Source organism: Musca autumnalis, unplaced genomic scaffold (assembly GCF_047663935.1).
Source record: "Musca autumnalis isolate F117 unplaced genomic scaffold, ASM4766393v1 scaffold_3, whole genome shotgun sequence".
Classification (NCBI taxonomy): Eukaryota; Metazoa; Arthropoda; class Insecta; order Diptera; family Muscidae; genus Musca; species Musca autumnalis.
The window spans coordinates 202,145,280-202,161,495 of NW_027411866.1; the positions used below are offsets into that span (position 1 = coordinate 202,145,280).

General features: G+C 38.1%; 1 protein-coding gene across 2 annotated transcripts in view; it reads left to right on the forward strand.

Moving 5' to 3' along the window:
- LOC141398716 (uncharacterized) overlaps positions 1 to 16,216 on the forward strand; it is a 96,079-nt gene that overhangs the window by 63,705 nt on the left and 16,158 nt on the right. For both annotated transcript variants that reach the window (XM_073976305.1, XM_073976306.1), the window contains 2 exons: positions 10,638 to 10,703; positions 10,770 to 11,051. In XM_073976305.1, coding sequence (XP_073832406.1) covers positions 10,677 to 10,703; positions 10,770 to 11,051 — 309 coding nt within the window. In that variant the 5' untranslated portion in view covers positions 10,638 to 10,676. The remainder of the gene's footprint in view (positions 1 to 10,637; positions 10,704 to 10,769; positions 11,052 to 16,216) is intronic.

Consider the following 16,216-nt stretch of genomic DNA (forward strand, 5'->3'; position numbering starts at 1 on the left):
ACCGTTGCTTGTGCGTAATAAGTAAAACAAGTATTCATCATATTTTGCACTGTTACAAAACTCGCAATCGTAGATAGTTTGCCAAGTGACTTATCAAGTGGAAGCACACACACAACACTACAAAAAATAAAAAAATTGTAATTTTATTTGTTGTTGTTTCGTTTGTGTATGCTTTTTTTATTTGCTTGGAATGTTATGTGTGTGCATGTTCTTTTAACTTTTGAAAATCAGTGATCTTAGCTCTCATTCTCTCGGAGAGCACGAGACAATCGGTTGAATTACAAGGGTTGAAAACAATACTTGATGTGCAATGAGCAAAAAAGTAAGACAGAAATTGTTATTGCGTATTTAAAACTACTTGGCAAAGCATACGCAAGTGTCAAAAAATATCCATTTTTAAACAACTTATTTTTTGAGTGGCTAGCCACACTCGTACATATTTTGAGAATGGCAAGCAACACTTGCATTTATTTTTTAGAGTAGCAAGCCGTACATACGCTTGTTTTTCAGCATGTGGCTTATGAGTGTCAAAATCAGCTACTTGCGCACTTCTCTGAACAGTAGGTCTGTACGATAACTTCGCAAGTAAAAAGTACTTGCAAGTACTCAGCAAGTTCTCAATAACTTCTCCCCACTAATTTTACTCTCTCGAAGCTAAAAATTTGCAGAATGTTATCGAACAACAATTTGCAAAAACTTGCAAAAAGTCAGCTGATTTGACAAACAACAAGTTTGGCGGATAAGATTTAATTTAACAAGTAAGAAAGTATCAGTCAGCTATGCTGACAGAGATATACCCTCAGCCACCGACCCAAAAAAGAAAAATAAAAAACAAAACCAAACACAATAATTATAAAATATATATATTTTGTATCATGAGTTTGCTTTAAAGTTGCTAAGTTTGGAAAATTTTTATAAATAAGTTTTAAAGTAAAAAAGTTTTAAGGGTTTTGGAGCTTTGACCACTATCTCAGGAAGTATTGACTTATTCCGGAAAAAAATTGTACCGTTTTAAATGAGGCCGCTAAAACAACCTACTGAAAAAATAATCTAAAGATGCGAGAGGAGCTCTTAAACTTCACTTTATTCGAATTTTGTGTGGGAGGTACCCGAAGCAATGAACGAAAACAAACAAAACGATTCCCGTACCAATCACACAAAGCCAACAACTTTTCAGCTTCTCTGAATCGTTTCATTCTCATAACCAAAACAAACCCACAAACTTTTCAATGTAAAAATATGGAAACCGTACGATTCCTGAAACGTAACTTCGGCTATGCTTTGCCGAGTTGATTCATTCACCACCGAAACAAAAAGAATTTTTGGCAAAGGTTTGCCGTGCGTTATGGTCATTGATGTCAACGCCTGCACGTTGTCGTAACAACAGAGAATAGTGAATTCAAATGAGAGCCATGTCAGCCGTTGTTTAACAAAAGGACATAACTCTCCCATCAATTCTCTTTCATTTATTTTGGACACCAATGGTTATGGTCAATGACACACTCAGGCACACACACACATATGATGGCTTAAACTTATAAACCAGTGTTAATCACCACTGGGCTCGCGAGCCGTGTCTGTGTGAACACACCCAATCTCAATTGTGGTGAGTTTGAACGTTACTCTCACTACCGATCATCTTCTTTGTTTTAGCCGGTGGAAGACATTGTGACTCACAAGAGAGACCATGTGCTCTAAGTGAGCGTAAATTGGTTATCGCTCACAGCCTGTGTAGATCAATGGTGATCACTTCCTTACGGTAGCGTAAAAACAAACCACACGTATTCTCTCTTTATTTCTCATTTGCCATTGCTTAGTAATGGGGAGAGTGTGTTACCACAATAATACACGAACTATTCTGAGCACCCATGGTGTAGATGCTAACACGTTTTGAGCATCAACAAATTTACGCTCATTGAGAGAAAAAGGGAGATCCAAAAAATTTCTCTGCCTCACTCTGGTTTTAGCAATGAATTAACGCACACGATGTTTATCTAGAGAGGGATAGATAATCTCGTGTGTGTGCCCAACACAAACGCAGCGGTTGAATTTGTTGTTGCTGGTGAACACTGGTTTAGTACTATTTATTCCAGCATCCGACAAAAAGGGGCACACGTGCCCTTGATGACAATAACTACAGAACAACCACCACTCACTTTTCGTTCAGAAGTCAATGAAGAAGGTTCTGCTGTCGCTTGTTTTAGTGATTTTTAATTTTAGCAATGCATTAACGCACACGATGTTTGTAGAGAGAGCGTATGCGTGAGGCCGCAAACAATGCGTTTTTATTAGTGCCGATACCTGATTTATTCTCATTGATGTCAACGCCTGCACGTAGTCGTAACAACAGAGAATAGTGAATTCAAATGAGAGCCATGTCAGCCGTTGTTTAACAAAAGGACACAACTCTCCCATCAATTCTCTTTCATTTATTTTGGACACCAATGTTCTATCTCCTCTTGCGGAGTTGAGTACTTTTCGTTTTGTTCGCACTCACGAATGTAAACAAAACGAAACTAAACAGCGAACTCCGCCATCGTGGGTTATGTTTCGTTTTGTATTGTTCCTAGGGAAAATACGAAACAATTGGAAATGTTATTTAAAGTATTTTTACGTACGCTGACCCGAAGGAGTGGACCATAGCCCATATTCCAACCTGATACATGACTGGATGAAATAATATGATGTGCAAAGTCTACATCAATCGGAAAAACCCTGCAAGAATTATCTTGCGGATTAGCCATTTAGGGTGGTGCCGTCAGGGTTTCTTGGAACATTTTGCCCAATATCTCAGGAAGTATGGGCTTGCGTAAGAAAAATTGTACCGTCGTAAAGAGAACCGCATGGACAATTTACTGAAACAAATTTCAAAACGATCCGAGATGAGCTGTTAAATTTCACATTATCCGAATTTAGTGTGGGAGGTACCCGAAGGTGTGGACCAATATAGTCCATATTCGAACCCAATCTATATTTGGAAGGAATAATACGATGTGCAAATTTTGGACCAAATCGATTGCTCCCTTCGAGAGTTATCGTTTACACCATTTTACAGACAAATTTTGAACTTTTGTGGGGAAGGTACCCGAAGGAGTGGACCGATAAGGCCCATCTTCGAACTTAAACTATGTTTGGACAAAATATTACGATACCTAAAATTTGGTTCGAATTAGTTGATCCGTTCTAACTCTCGTGCGCACCAGCCAGCCAGACAGACGGACATGGCTAAATCGACTCCAAATTGTCTGAAACGAATTTCGTCCAAACATACTTGGGGCCTAAAACCGTTCTTTCGATGAGACATATTTTTGGTCGTATCAAAGTGTATATACCCTTTCTAGCCTAAAGGTTGAGGGTATAACAATCGAAGGTTGTTTACGAAAATCATTTGATTATCCATTGCTACAAAAATAATTATCTTTCCATATCATAAATTAACGACTGGCAGTCCACATAGGGTTCCTCCTACACCATGGATGCGCCGCTTTTGCTGGAATTTGATACCTTAGAAAATAATAATTTATTTAGTTATATCTTCTCTTTTTTATCTTGTAATTATTTTAACAAACAAATGTTTGTTTATGTTTTTGCAAAGAACTGCAAAGTCCGCCACAATATATTCGAATTTTAATCAGCTGATCAAACTTGCAAATTCTTACACGAAAATTTTGCTTGCAAAACTTGTAAGTTCTCAGTTACAAAACTCTCCAAAATTCTCTCACAATTCTCTTCAAATTAGCTCTCTTTTACTTTACAAGTTTGTTATCGAACGGAATTTTGTAAAAGTTTGTATAAATTTGTAAAAACTGTTGGGTTTTCGTACAGACCTAGTAACTTCTCCCGTACTGTTGTTTTTAAATAATATACACTTTCAACATGACAATAACATATTATCTGATTGATATAAAAATATCATAAACTTAAATTTTAAATGTTAATTTGCTAATAATAAATGTTTTTCTTATTGAAACAAATTTACGATTAACAAACGTTTGTAAGGCGATTTATCTTTGATTTCTTTTCCCCGCTTTATAATTGCAAAACAAAAACAAAATAAAACAGTTCATTGTCCTTTTTGTTTACACCATGTAAATGTTATTCAAAACAAATGAAGAAGAAAAACTGGATGGTTGTAATAAACAAGAAGTGACAATAACAACAAAAATCAATAAAAATAACAAAAAAAAAACATAATTACGTTGGTAGCCGTTTTCCACACAACTCGTTTTAGCAATCCATCCTTTATCAAGGTAATGGGAACCACGAAACAAAAACAATATATTCGTGAAACAATTTCTTGTAAAAAATGCTACAACGTAATACCCATGGATTTCGGTAGGAGTTACAGATACAATTTTGTTAAGGCAAGATATGAAATCGGTTTTGATAAAAACAATCTTTTTGGAAACAAAGTATGATATATGATCTAGTTCTTCGTAAACTACTTCATAACCTATCATTTAAGAAGGAAGCATCGTCTCGAAAACCGGCTTGTGAAGAAGCAGGCCCAGTTATTTTTTTAGTATATTTATCTTAACAAGCTTTCAGTGTCGCATGCCAAACGCGAGGATCATGCTTACTATGACCGGCATTGAAGATGATTTAAATGAATGCTCACGTTTCGGAAACGTAATTGTGTGGTAAATGGGATATACAAACTTGTATAACAACGATTACATTCATATTTCACATTTAGTTTTGTAACAAGTTCCTTCTCACCTTTAGAGCAAAAAGAATGAGAAAAGCAACCACATGTTTTCAAAAATTGATATATGTATATTTTTTTATATTTTTTATTTTTTATTTTACATTTTATATTTTACATTTTACAGTTTATATTTTATTTTTCATATTTTATATTTAATAACTTGTATTTTATATTTAATAACTTATTTTTCATACTAGCAGACTCCGGTCCGCGTTGCTGGCCAGTCGTAATGAGTTCAATGACAACTTTTCATGGACTTTATGCATGACAATTCAAAAATAGGTATTTTCTACCTCACTTCTCGGGCCAATGACATAACGGGGAGGATTTTAAATTTATCAACAGATTTTGTCTGTAACCTTCCTTTTTTATTACGGACTTTGTCGCATTCTTCGCCCATTAATGCTGTTTAGGATTTATTATCGTCCATGTCCCCTGTATTTATCCTAAAGCGATATAATTAGTTACTTACTTACTCAGCTGGCCCATTGGAGAACATTTGTTCCATAGACCGAACTAAAAAAGATCTCCAATTCTCTCTGTTTAGTGCTTCGCTTTCTGGAATGCAGCGCCTTGTCATCTCTTCATCCACTTGTTTGAGCCATCTATTCTTTGGTCTGCCAATTCTGCGTGCTCCGCAATGCGGCCCGAATTTATACGCCTTTTTAGCGGGTTCATCATCGTTCATTCTTATGATATGGCCTAGCCAACGGAATCGTTACATCTCGATACGTTTATCTATACTGATGTCGTTGTATAGCAGATACAGCTCGTGGTTCATACGACGTCGATATTCACCGTCAACGAAGATTGGTCCGTAGATCTTTCGAAGAATTTTTCTCTCAAACACTCCAAGCACTGCCTTCTCTGCTTGAGCAAGTACCCAGGCTTCGGAACCATACATCAGCACGGGTAGTATCAGTGTTTTGTAAAGCGTTATTTTTGTTTGACGAGTTGTGGCTTTGTTTTTGAAGTGCTTACTTAAGCCAAAGTAGCATCTGTTGGCCAATATAATTCTTCTTTTTATTTCACAACTGATGTTGTTTGTTGTGTTTACGGAGGTGCCGAGGTAGACAAAGTCTTTTTCTACCTCAAAATTATAGGAACCAACTTCAACAGTTGGTCCGATCTCAATGGACGCATAGCGCGTCGACACCTTCAGCTTGGTCTTCTCGCCGTTTACCGCCAGACCCACTTTAGCAGATTCTCCTTCGACCTTCATAAAGGTATCGGTTACTTCTTTTACTGATCGTCCCATGATGTCTATTACATCAGCATAAGCAAGTAACATGTGGCTATTGGTGTAGATTGTGCCACTTCTTTTGACGTTTGCCTCTCGTATAACCTTTTCTAGCAGGATGTTGAAAAGATCACACGAAAGGCTGTCTCCTTGCCTGAAACCTCTTTTGGTACAAAACTCTTCGGAGAGGTTCTTTCCTATTTTAACTGAAGATCTTGTGTCAGTTAGAGTCATTTTACAAAGCCGAATGAGCTTTGCGGGGATATAAAATTCAGACATGGCTTGGAATACCTTTGAACCTAGCGGGCAGTCTAAGGCTGCTTTATAATCGACAAAAAGGTGGTAGGTGTCGATCTGCATCTCTGGGTCTTCTCCAGGATTTTCCGCAGGGTAAATATCTGGTCAATGGTGGACTTGCCAGGTCTAAAGCCGCATTGGTATGGTCCAATTATTTCGTTGACCATGGGCTTTAGTCGTTCGCACAATATCCCTGACACTATCTTGTAGGCGATAAGGAGAAGACATATGCCCCTATAGTTGGAACATAAAGTCTTATCTCCTTTCTTATGGACGGGACACAAGATGGTCAGATTCCAATCGTCGGGTACGCTTTCTTCCTGCCAGATGGAGCTAACTAGCTGATGCATACACCTTATCAGCGTGTCGTTTTAAACAGCTCGGCTGGTAGGCCAGCAGCTCCGGCTGCCTTATTATTCTTCAGCCGATTTATTGCTGTCTTTACCTCATCTTGGCCGGGTGATATACATTCAATACCATCTTCTGGGATTGGATCTGTGGTATCTTCGTCGACTTCGCTACTATTGGATACCAACAGTTTGGAAAAATGCTTTTCCATATCCTTAGCACACTATCTGTATCAGTTACCACATTACCTTGCTGGTCTCTACAGGAGAATGTGCCAGTTCCAAAGCCATCAGTTTCACTCTTTGGTAGAATTTTCGGACTTCATTCTGTCTCCTGTACATCTCGATTTGTTCACACTCCCGCTTTTCCATCTCTCTCTTTTTCTGCGGAAAAGACGTTTCTCCTCTCTCCTTTTCTCCCGATACCTTTCTTGTGCGCTACACCTTGCTACTAATTGTAAAGTAGCCCTATATGCCGCATTTTTCTCTTCGGTAGCAGCACGACACTCCTGGTCATACCATGGATTCCTTGGTGGAGGTATCTGGTATCCAAGTACTGATTTTGCGGCTGTTTGCATGGAGTGGGCAATGTTTTGTCATTGTCCTGATATGTTATCGGGACGAGGCGTGCTCTGATTAAGCAGTTGGTCCAGTTGAGTGGAATATGCTGTGGCTATCTGTTGTGATTGCAGCTTACCGATGTCCAACTTCCGTGTTGTGTCTGTTCGCACTTTGCTTGCTACGCTTAATCTGGTACGTACCTTTGCTGCAACAAGATAGTGGTTCGAGTCTCGTTGTTCTTTGATCTGGCGACAGCCAGGTGCCCTTATGAATATCGAGATGGTTAAATCTGGTACTGCTAACTACCATGTTTTTTGCACCTGCAAAGTCTATCAGCCTCATACCATTGTCAGATGTTTCACTGTGGAGACTGAAATTCCCGACTGTTGGGCCAAATATATACTCCTTTCCAATTTTGGCATTAAAATCGCCTAGAATAATTTCAATGTCATGGGCAGGGCAACGGTCATAAGTTTCTTCTAAGTAATATATATCTTTGGTCTGTTCGTCCTTGTCTTCAGTGGGAGCATGAGCGCAGGTAAAGCTGATGTTGAAGAATTTTGCTTTTAATCGAATTGTAGCAAGTCTTTCATTCACTGGGGAGAAGCTGGAGACCAGATGTTTTAACCTCCGACCAACTACAAATCCGCAACCAAACTCATGCGTTGTGTCATGGCAGCTATAATACAGTGCGTCACCTTTAGGTGTTGTTGTGACGCCTTTCCCGTTCCAACGTATTTCCTATATGGCAGTAATATCGGCCTTGTACTTTTCAAGTGCATCTGTCAATGCGTAAACAGCACCTTCTCTATAAAGAGTGCGAACATTCCAGGTGCAGACTCGCAGATCATGGTCCTTAAAACGTTTGCGGGGTTCGTCTACTTTAGAGGAGTTTGTTTTTCTTTTCTTTCGTTTTTTTCATAATAGGCTGTTTTTTCTATGGGAGGGTTACCAACCCGACGCCCAAACCCAAGTTTTTAACGTTCTTATGGGAGAACGCGCGGCACGCGCGGTGTTAAAGGCAGTTTCCCAGGTGACACCACGGGGAGTTCAGTGTCCACTTGAGATGAAAGAGAGACCAAGATAAATCCTGGGATTTGCCATGTTAAAGCCGGTCAGGACCGTTCATTGGTATCTTCCATCCCCTACGTCACCCAAAGTTGATGGATACAGATTCTTTTAATTCATTTGGACTAGCCATAAATCCTCAACTGCATTTAATAAATCCAGTACAAATCTCATTGAATTTAGATATACCTTTGGAGGATTTAAATGGCAGCCACCTGATGTTTGTTCATGGCACAATTACCAAGGAAGATGCATCAGCCCATCTGATCGAATTTGAAGCGTCAAAAGAAGTTATTGTATATTGAATCCGTCTCAAAAAACATACGGCAAATTACAAGTTTATTGTTTAGTTTCTCAATAGCGCATTATGCTACTAATGCTAATTAATGAGCAAATAATGAATTATTTTATCGTTTAGACATCGTAAATATAAGCCTTGGTTGATTAAAATCAACTGTGTATATCAAAGCAAATTTAATTTTTTCGCCTTTTAGTATTTTCTAGCAACATGTTGCAAAAAACACAGTTGTATACGAGGATTTATGCCGGATTTAAAACAAATCCACTCAATACGAGGATTTATTTATGTATGAGAAATCTGGCAGATTATCGCCATATTTAGCAAAAAAAATCCTGATAATGCGCTAAATCTGGCTAATAAGGTCATATCTAAATGGCCTATTAAATTGGAAATAATACCTAAACAAGACTAAAAGTATTTCTTTCAAGTCAATCGTGTTGTTATTTCGTATGAAGCCATAACAGCTCCGCTAACGCACTGCTTTAATGTTATATTTAATAATTTATATTTTATGTTTTATACACCCATTGCACCTTAAATTAGTTTCCAAAGCAGTTCATATTGCTTCCACCTAAATTCATTTCAGTCAATTTTGCTATAATAGGCAATGACAAACCTTTTGTTTTACCCTAAATTGAAAATGACATTTGTTGCATCTTCGTTGTCAGTCAACTTCATTTCTGGCACTATCGTACAACCCACAACCATGGTAGTAGCTAAAAACGGCACAGGCTATGAGATTAATTTTAACTGAAACCTGATTAAATCCATTGAATTTGGCTGGCATCCAAATATGCCTGTCAACCATGGAGACAGTCAGTCAGACAGCCAGCCCAAGCCAACTAACCTAAGTCGGTCGTCACAGACAAGCGTGTTAAGTTATGCTTCTGATGATGGTGTGATGATGTTGATGTTAACATTGATGTTCGCTTTGCTCTGCAATGTTAATGTGAATATTTTAGTTCACATTATTAATGGTTGTTATTGTTTTTTTTAATATTGGTATTGTTGTTGTTATTTGGTTTTGTTAAACACTTTTGTGCTTTATTTAATATGTACATATTTTAATGTGTCAACGCGCTGTGACGTTATATTTAATAATCTTTAAATATATGGTAAATTCGTTTTAGTTTATTGGGTTCGATTGTTTATTTTGCCGCTGTCCCATGGAATTGAAATCCTTTCCGCAGGGGTGTAAATTGTTTATGTTGTTTATCGGTCAATACACGACCTTGCACTTCATTGTCGTGGTAAACGAGGTAATTTTGTTAAGCTATAATGGACTTTACACTCAATTCTTATGATAAAATCTGAAAGTTGAATATTGTCACTGGAAATATAATAATTTAAGAGAGTAAGTAATTATATAGAAATACATATTGTAAACTACCAATGTTGTAGAATGTTATATGGTTGCAAAATTATATGGCTCTCAATATATGTTCTCTTTGACCATAATATATTGTAGGAGCGATCATAGGGTATTTTAAAAATCTTAAAACAGTGATGGCCACCAACAACAACTTTCCTATGCCCGCGGGCATACGACACACACGTACACTGTAAACACATTCGTTCGGTTAAGGCATTGTTTACGTTCCCACTCACACTAGTGCAAGTTATAATCTGCAAATGTGTGATTTTGGCCATCACTGTCTTAAAATATTGATTTAACCGTATATTTTGTTGATTCAACAATATTTTTTGTTTTATGTGACGGACACAAAATATATGGTTGAATCAGCAATACATATCTTCTGATTTTTAAAATACCCTATATGTTGTTATTAGAATATGCTTGCTCCTACAATATATCTTATCTGCATGTGGGTCCTCCATTACTGCTTCTATGAGAGATAACAAGAATAAGGGATTAAAAGAGAATAGTCCTCTGTGACTAAAGATCACATTTCCTCAACTTTTTACACCTACCCACCTTGGAAATTTGTTTGTCTTTCCGGCTTAACTGTGAGGTTGTTAACATTATGTTTTTATTTTCATAAACCGCATTGCAATTTTATGTTGTTGTTGTCTGACCACCACATAAACCAGTTATATAACAGTTTAATTTAACAACATTTTCCACCTTTTTCTTTTCTTTCCATTTCATTTCAGATCACTGTCATCCTGTGAAGAGTTAAAGCAACAAACAACATGTCCTACTCCATACTAGTCTCTTTGGTAAGCATAATTTCTTTTATAAGTATTTTTCAATATAATTCTGATTTTTTACTTTCTTTCTTTTAGACCATTTTAGGTTGTAATCTCTTTTTGGCCACCCTTGTCGCCGGTCATGGTCGTTTGATGGATCCACCCGCCCGTAATGCCATGTGGCGTTTTGGTTATCCAAATCCAGTGAATTACAATGATAATGAACTGTTTTGTGGTGGCTATGCGGTTCAATGGGAACAAAATCAAGGTCGTTGTGGTGTATGCGGTGATGCATATCATTTGAAAACTCCACGTCCACATGAAGCCGGTGGTGAATATGCCAAGGGTATTATTTCGAGATATTATACAGCTGGTCAGGTAAGTAAAATTATTACTAAATAGTGGGGATTATATTTTATTTTATAAATTTTAGACATCATAATTCAGTGTAGGGCGTCAACACAATCGCAAACATAATTGCCTCGATCCGAATTTCAAATGAAATTTGAATTACGAATTGAAAATGTCGAATAAAAATCCAGTAATCTGAATTTCGTGTGGAATGCAATGCAATTCTCGAATTACAATTGAAGTATTTTGAATATAATCTAAAATCGTCCATTGTATATAGCATATTATATAGTCGGTACAACATAAGTCTGTCTGGTTACTTTCCCAGCAAGAATTATCCAGCAAGAACTTTCTCAGAGAGTAAGGGGTTTTTATTCTCTTTTGCTAGAAAATTGTAAAAAGTAAACAGACACCTTCCCAGCAAAAACCAGCAAGCAATCAGCTGACTTGCCAAAACAGAACAATTTGTCCGCCAACAAATGAAGCAACACGTTGTATTTTATTACAAATAAAAAAGAAAATGAAACAAAAAAGTATTTTTCCACTTTACAAATTTGTTCTCCATAAAACAATACAATTAGACTATGTTATTTCCACAATAAAATTGTTTTTAATGTTCACAAACATAAATCAACAAAAAACTAAAAACGGCTGATTGATTGTTTTCAGGAAGAAGAGGAGCTTGCAAGTGCTAGCTAGAAGAAATTTGTCCAGGAAGAATTTGCAAGCTCTCAGTGAAAGAACTGTCAAAATGTCTCTCTCGAATCGCTCTCTTTTGCTGGTTTTTTGTGTTAACAGACGACTTCCAGCAACAATTGGTACAAATTGTTACAAATTTTAGGGTAACCAGACACAGCTCATGTTGGTATTGAGGGGAGTGCACACTATCAATTTTGAATGACAATCAATGAACTTTTAGGACAATTTTCTGGAAAACGTTTGAACTTTTATGGGGATTTATCCCAAGGAGTATATAAGATCCGTCTTCGCAATTGATCTAAGTTTAGCCAAAACATTATAAGGTGCAAAGTTTGACCATATATAGGTTGATATATTCGAGAGTTATCGTCCGCACCGCAAACGGACTGCTATATTGAATCCACATTGTGTGAAACGGATATCGTCCAATCATAGTTGGACTCCAAGCCATTAAATACACACGGTAGCCAAAGTGCTGAGATCCATATTTTTATACCCTCAGCATTTATGCCAACGAGGGTATATACACTTTCATACGGGCAAAATGTGCCTCATCGAAATAATGGTTTTAGACCCCAAGTATGTTTGGACGATATCCGTTTCAGACAATTTGAAGTTGATTTAGCAATGTCCGTCCGTCTGTCTGTCTGGCTGGCTCGAGCGCACGATAACTTCCGAATGGATCAACGGATTCTTTTCGTAATATTTTGCGCAAACTTAGTTTAAGTTCGAAGATGGGCTATATCGGTCCACTCCTTCCGGTACATCCCCCACAAAAGTTCGAAAATGTTCGGAAAATTTGTGCGCACGATCACTCTTGAAGGAAGTACCCGATTTGATCCATACTTTGCACATCGTGAAATTTCTACCAGACTTAGATGATGTTCCAATTTGGACTTAATCGGTCTACTCCTTCGGGTACCTCCCACACAAAATTTCGGATAAGTTCAGATTAGGACCTGCTCTCGAATCGCTTTGATTTTTGTTGCAATAACTTGTATTCACTGCCCCCTATACGGCGGTACAAGTCTCATCAGAGGCAAGTCCATACTTCCTGCGAAAATATCCTGAAAGATACAAAAAGCCCCTATGACACCGTGTGTAGTGGTTGGAGCGAAAGATAACTCTCGAAGGATCTGCCGATTCGGTCCAAAATTTGGCCTTAGTAATATTTTGCGCAAACTTAGTTTAAGTTCGAAGATGGGCTATATCGGTCCACTCCTTCCGGTACATCCCCCACAAAAGTTCAAAAATGTTCGGAAAAATTGTGTGCACAATAACTTTTGAAGGGAGTGACTGATGTAATCCATACTTTGTACATCCTAATATATCTACCAGATATAGATCAGGTTCGAATATGGACTATATTTGTCTACTCCCCCTGGTACCTCTCACCCAAAATTTCAGATATGTTCACTTTAAGACCTGCTCTCGAATCACTTTGATTTTTGTTGAAGCGATTTGCATTCGCTACCTCCATTACGACGGTAAAAGTTTCTTCAGGGGCAAGTCCATATTTCTTGAGAAACAGCCCGAAAGGTGTAAAAAACCCTTACGTCACCATATATGGCGGTCGGAGAGCACGATAACTCTCGAACTGTTCGACCGTTTTGGTCCAACATTTGGTCTTTGTCATATTAGTTTCATGGGGCAATACCGGTCCATAACTTCCGGTACTTCTCCCCAACATTTAGAAAATGTCACTAAAATGCTAGGACGATATCACTTGAATGGGACAACCAATTTGGTCCAAACTTTGGATCTCCTAATATTTTGTCAAAATTTAGTTTAACTCCTAAAATGGGCCATATCTGTCCTCCGTAAGGGTACCTCCCCCACAAAAGTTCAACATTTGTGTCTTAGTGCAGTTAATTCCTAATCCACATTTTTGTCGGCAAGTTCAAATGTCCAAAAAGGGCTACAAAATTCTGAAGAGACCTTAAATACATTCGATCTGTCCGTAGGAGAAAGTTTCACTTCACATTGGCTGAGGGTATATATCTGTCGGCAAAGTCGACTGATACTTTTTTACTTGTTTTCAACTTTCATATTTGGACCGATTACTTGCGTCTTGTTAGCTTCCCAGAATTGATTGATTGATTGTCCGATATAGTACATCTACGAATTTGATGTTCTAAGTTTGGACTAATAATAGTCACTCCTTTCGATAGTCATCGTACCCACCAGACATTTTAGTTACTTTCAGAAATTTACGACCATTATATCGTTCTTAATAGGGCCACAAAGACTACCTTCGATAAACAATTCAAAACGATCTTCGAACGGCTCTTAAACCGCTCTTAAGCGAAAATGTTGAACTTTTAAGGCAGGCGATTGGCAGATATACGATGTGTACTTTTCGACCAAATCGGATAATCAAATCGTAATCATGCAGTTTTGCCAAAAAATGAAAATCAAATTTTGTGAGATACTCGAAGGAATGGACCGTCAAAGTCCATATTCGAACCTGGGGCTGGATTCTTGTTCTATGAAAATTTGAAATGAAAAATATTTCCTTTATAATTTTTTTTTCATTTGACAGTTATTTCCTTTATAAAAGTTTTTATTTCACATTTTCATAGAAACAGGATTGAGCCCCTGATCTATGAAAAAAGAACTTCCGACTTTGCTTATTTTCAAACTCACTCCTGTTCATCAGCAAAGTTAATTTTTATCCAAATATCGATGTCGTTCGGGTGCCACAGTGATGCAGTGGTATTCACAGCCGCTTTGCACTCAGATTGCCTGCCGTTCGATTCCCAGGCCAGGCAACATCTAATTTTCAACGATAGTGCAATGTTGACGACATTTCCAGAGTATTACAGCCATACAAAACTTCTCTACAAGGGCTGTCGTAAGACACGCAGTTTGCGGCGATAAACAGTACGTCCCATATCATTGAGCTAATATGAATCGGGATGCACTCATTCATATGAGAGAAATATCCCTTGTCCCTTCTTCTGGGATGTTTTTGGAACAATTATACAATTATTACTGAAGTTAGTTTTGTTATTGGTGGAGCCTGGATTGAAAAACTAAGGCTCGGCGCATAACTTCCATTTTAATTTTGTCACTTTTTCCACGGAGATATTTTCTTGGCAGTTACAAGTGTATATTACATCTCAAAAACGCAACTGTTACGTCTTTCCTTTTTCTTGCGATAATGCGGACCAATGAGCATATCCTGAATTTAGTGTAAAGACCTCAGTAAATAAGCAGTATGGCTTTCTAGCTTAATTAATTTCTGATAAAAGTCTAGAAGGCAAAGTGTTTCCCATTTTTGGATTCGTTGCAAGACTGTGTCCTAGCCCCGTTGTTCGAGGGGACTTGCCTTGAAAGGGGAAACTTATGATTTCAACATCTTCCGAAATTTCACAGGATACAACTGTGCCGTTACCTTCGGATACATTTTTGAGTCAGAGGGGGTATTGGATGGTCTTGACACCTTCTCTACCTTCACAATTTGCGTTTGTGTCATTACCTCTCTCTCTCATATCACCATCCTGCTCCAATGATTTCTGCCTAAGAATCAATGGCATGTTCGGTCTATGCGTCGATAATAAGTCCCGTTCAATAAAAGAGGTACGGATAACTGTAGTGCCGGATGGATAACTTTAGTCTCCATAACTTTCTCCTTGCCAATTAGTGATACTTTTTCCGAGCTGTCGTAACGGATGCTCTCTTAAATGAAACCCGGGGCGCTCAAACCGATAACTTTGGGTGATTTGACATATTTAGTCCACACTCGAACCTGATCTATGTCTCGTAGAAATATTACGATGTGCAAAGTATGGACCAAATCGGTTACTGACTTCGTGAGTTATCGTGCGCACTATTTTTGTGAAATATTTTGAACTTTTGTGGGGGAAGTACCTAAAGGAATGGACTGATATGGCTCATCTTCGGACCAAATATTACGATCGCAAATTTTGGACCAATCGGCAGATCCGTTCGAGAGTTATCGTGCGCTCCAACCTTACTTATTTAGCTGGCCCATTACAGAACATTTGTTCCATAGACCGAACTAAGAAAATATCTTCAGCCGGTTTATTGCTGTCTTTACCTCATCTTGGCCGGGTGATATACATTCAATTCCATCTTCCGGGATTGGATCTGTGGTATCTTCGTCCACTTCGCTACTATTGGATACCAAGAGTTTGGAAAAATGCTCTTTCCACATCCTTAACACACAATCTGTATCAGTTATCAGATTACCTTGCTGGTCTCTACAGGAGGATGTGCCAGTTGCAAAGCCATCAGTTTGATGTTTCACTCTTTGGTAGAATGTTCGTACTTCATTCTGTCTCCTATACATCTCGATTTGTTCACACTGCCGTTTCTCCTCTCTCCTTTTCTCCCGATACCCCTCTCGTGCGCTACGCGTTGCTACTGATTGTAAAGTAGCCCTATATGCCGCATTTTTGTCTTCGGTAGCAGCACGACACTCCTGGCCATACCATGGATTCCTTGGTGGAGGTCTCTAGTATCCAAGT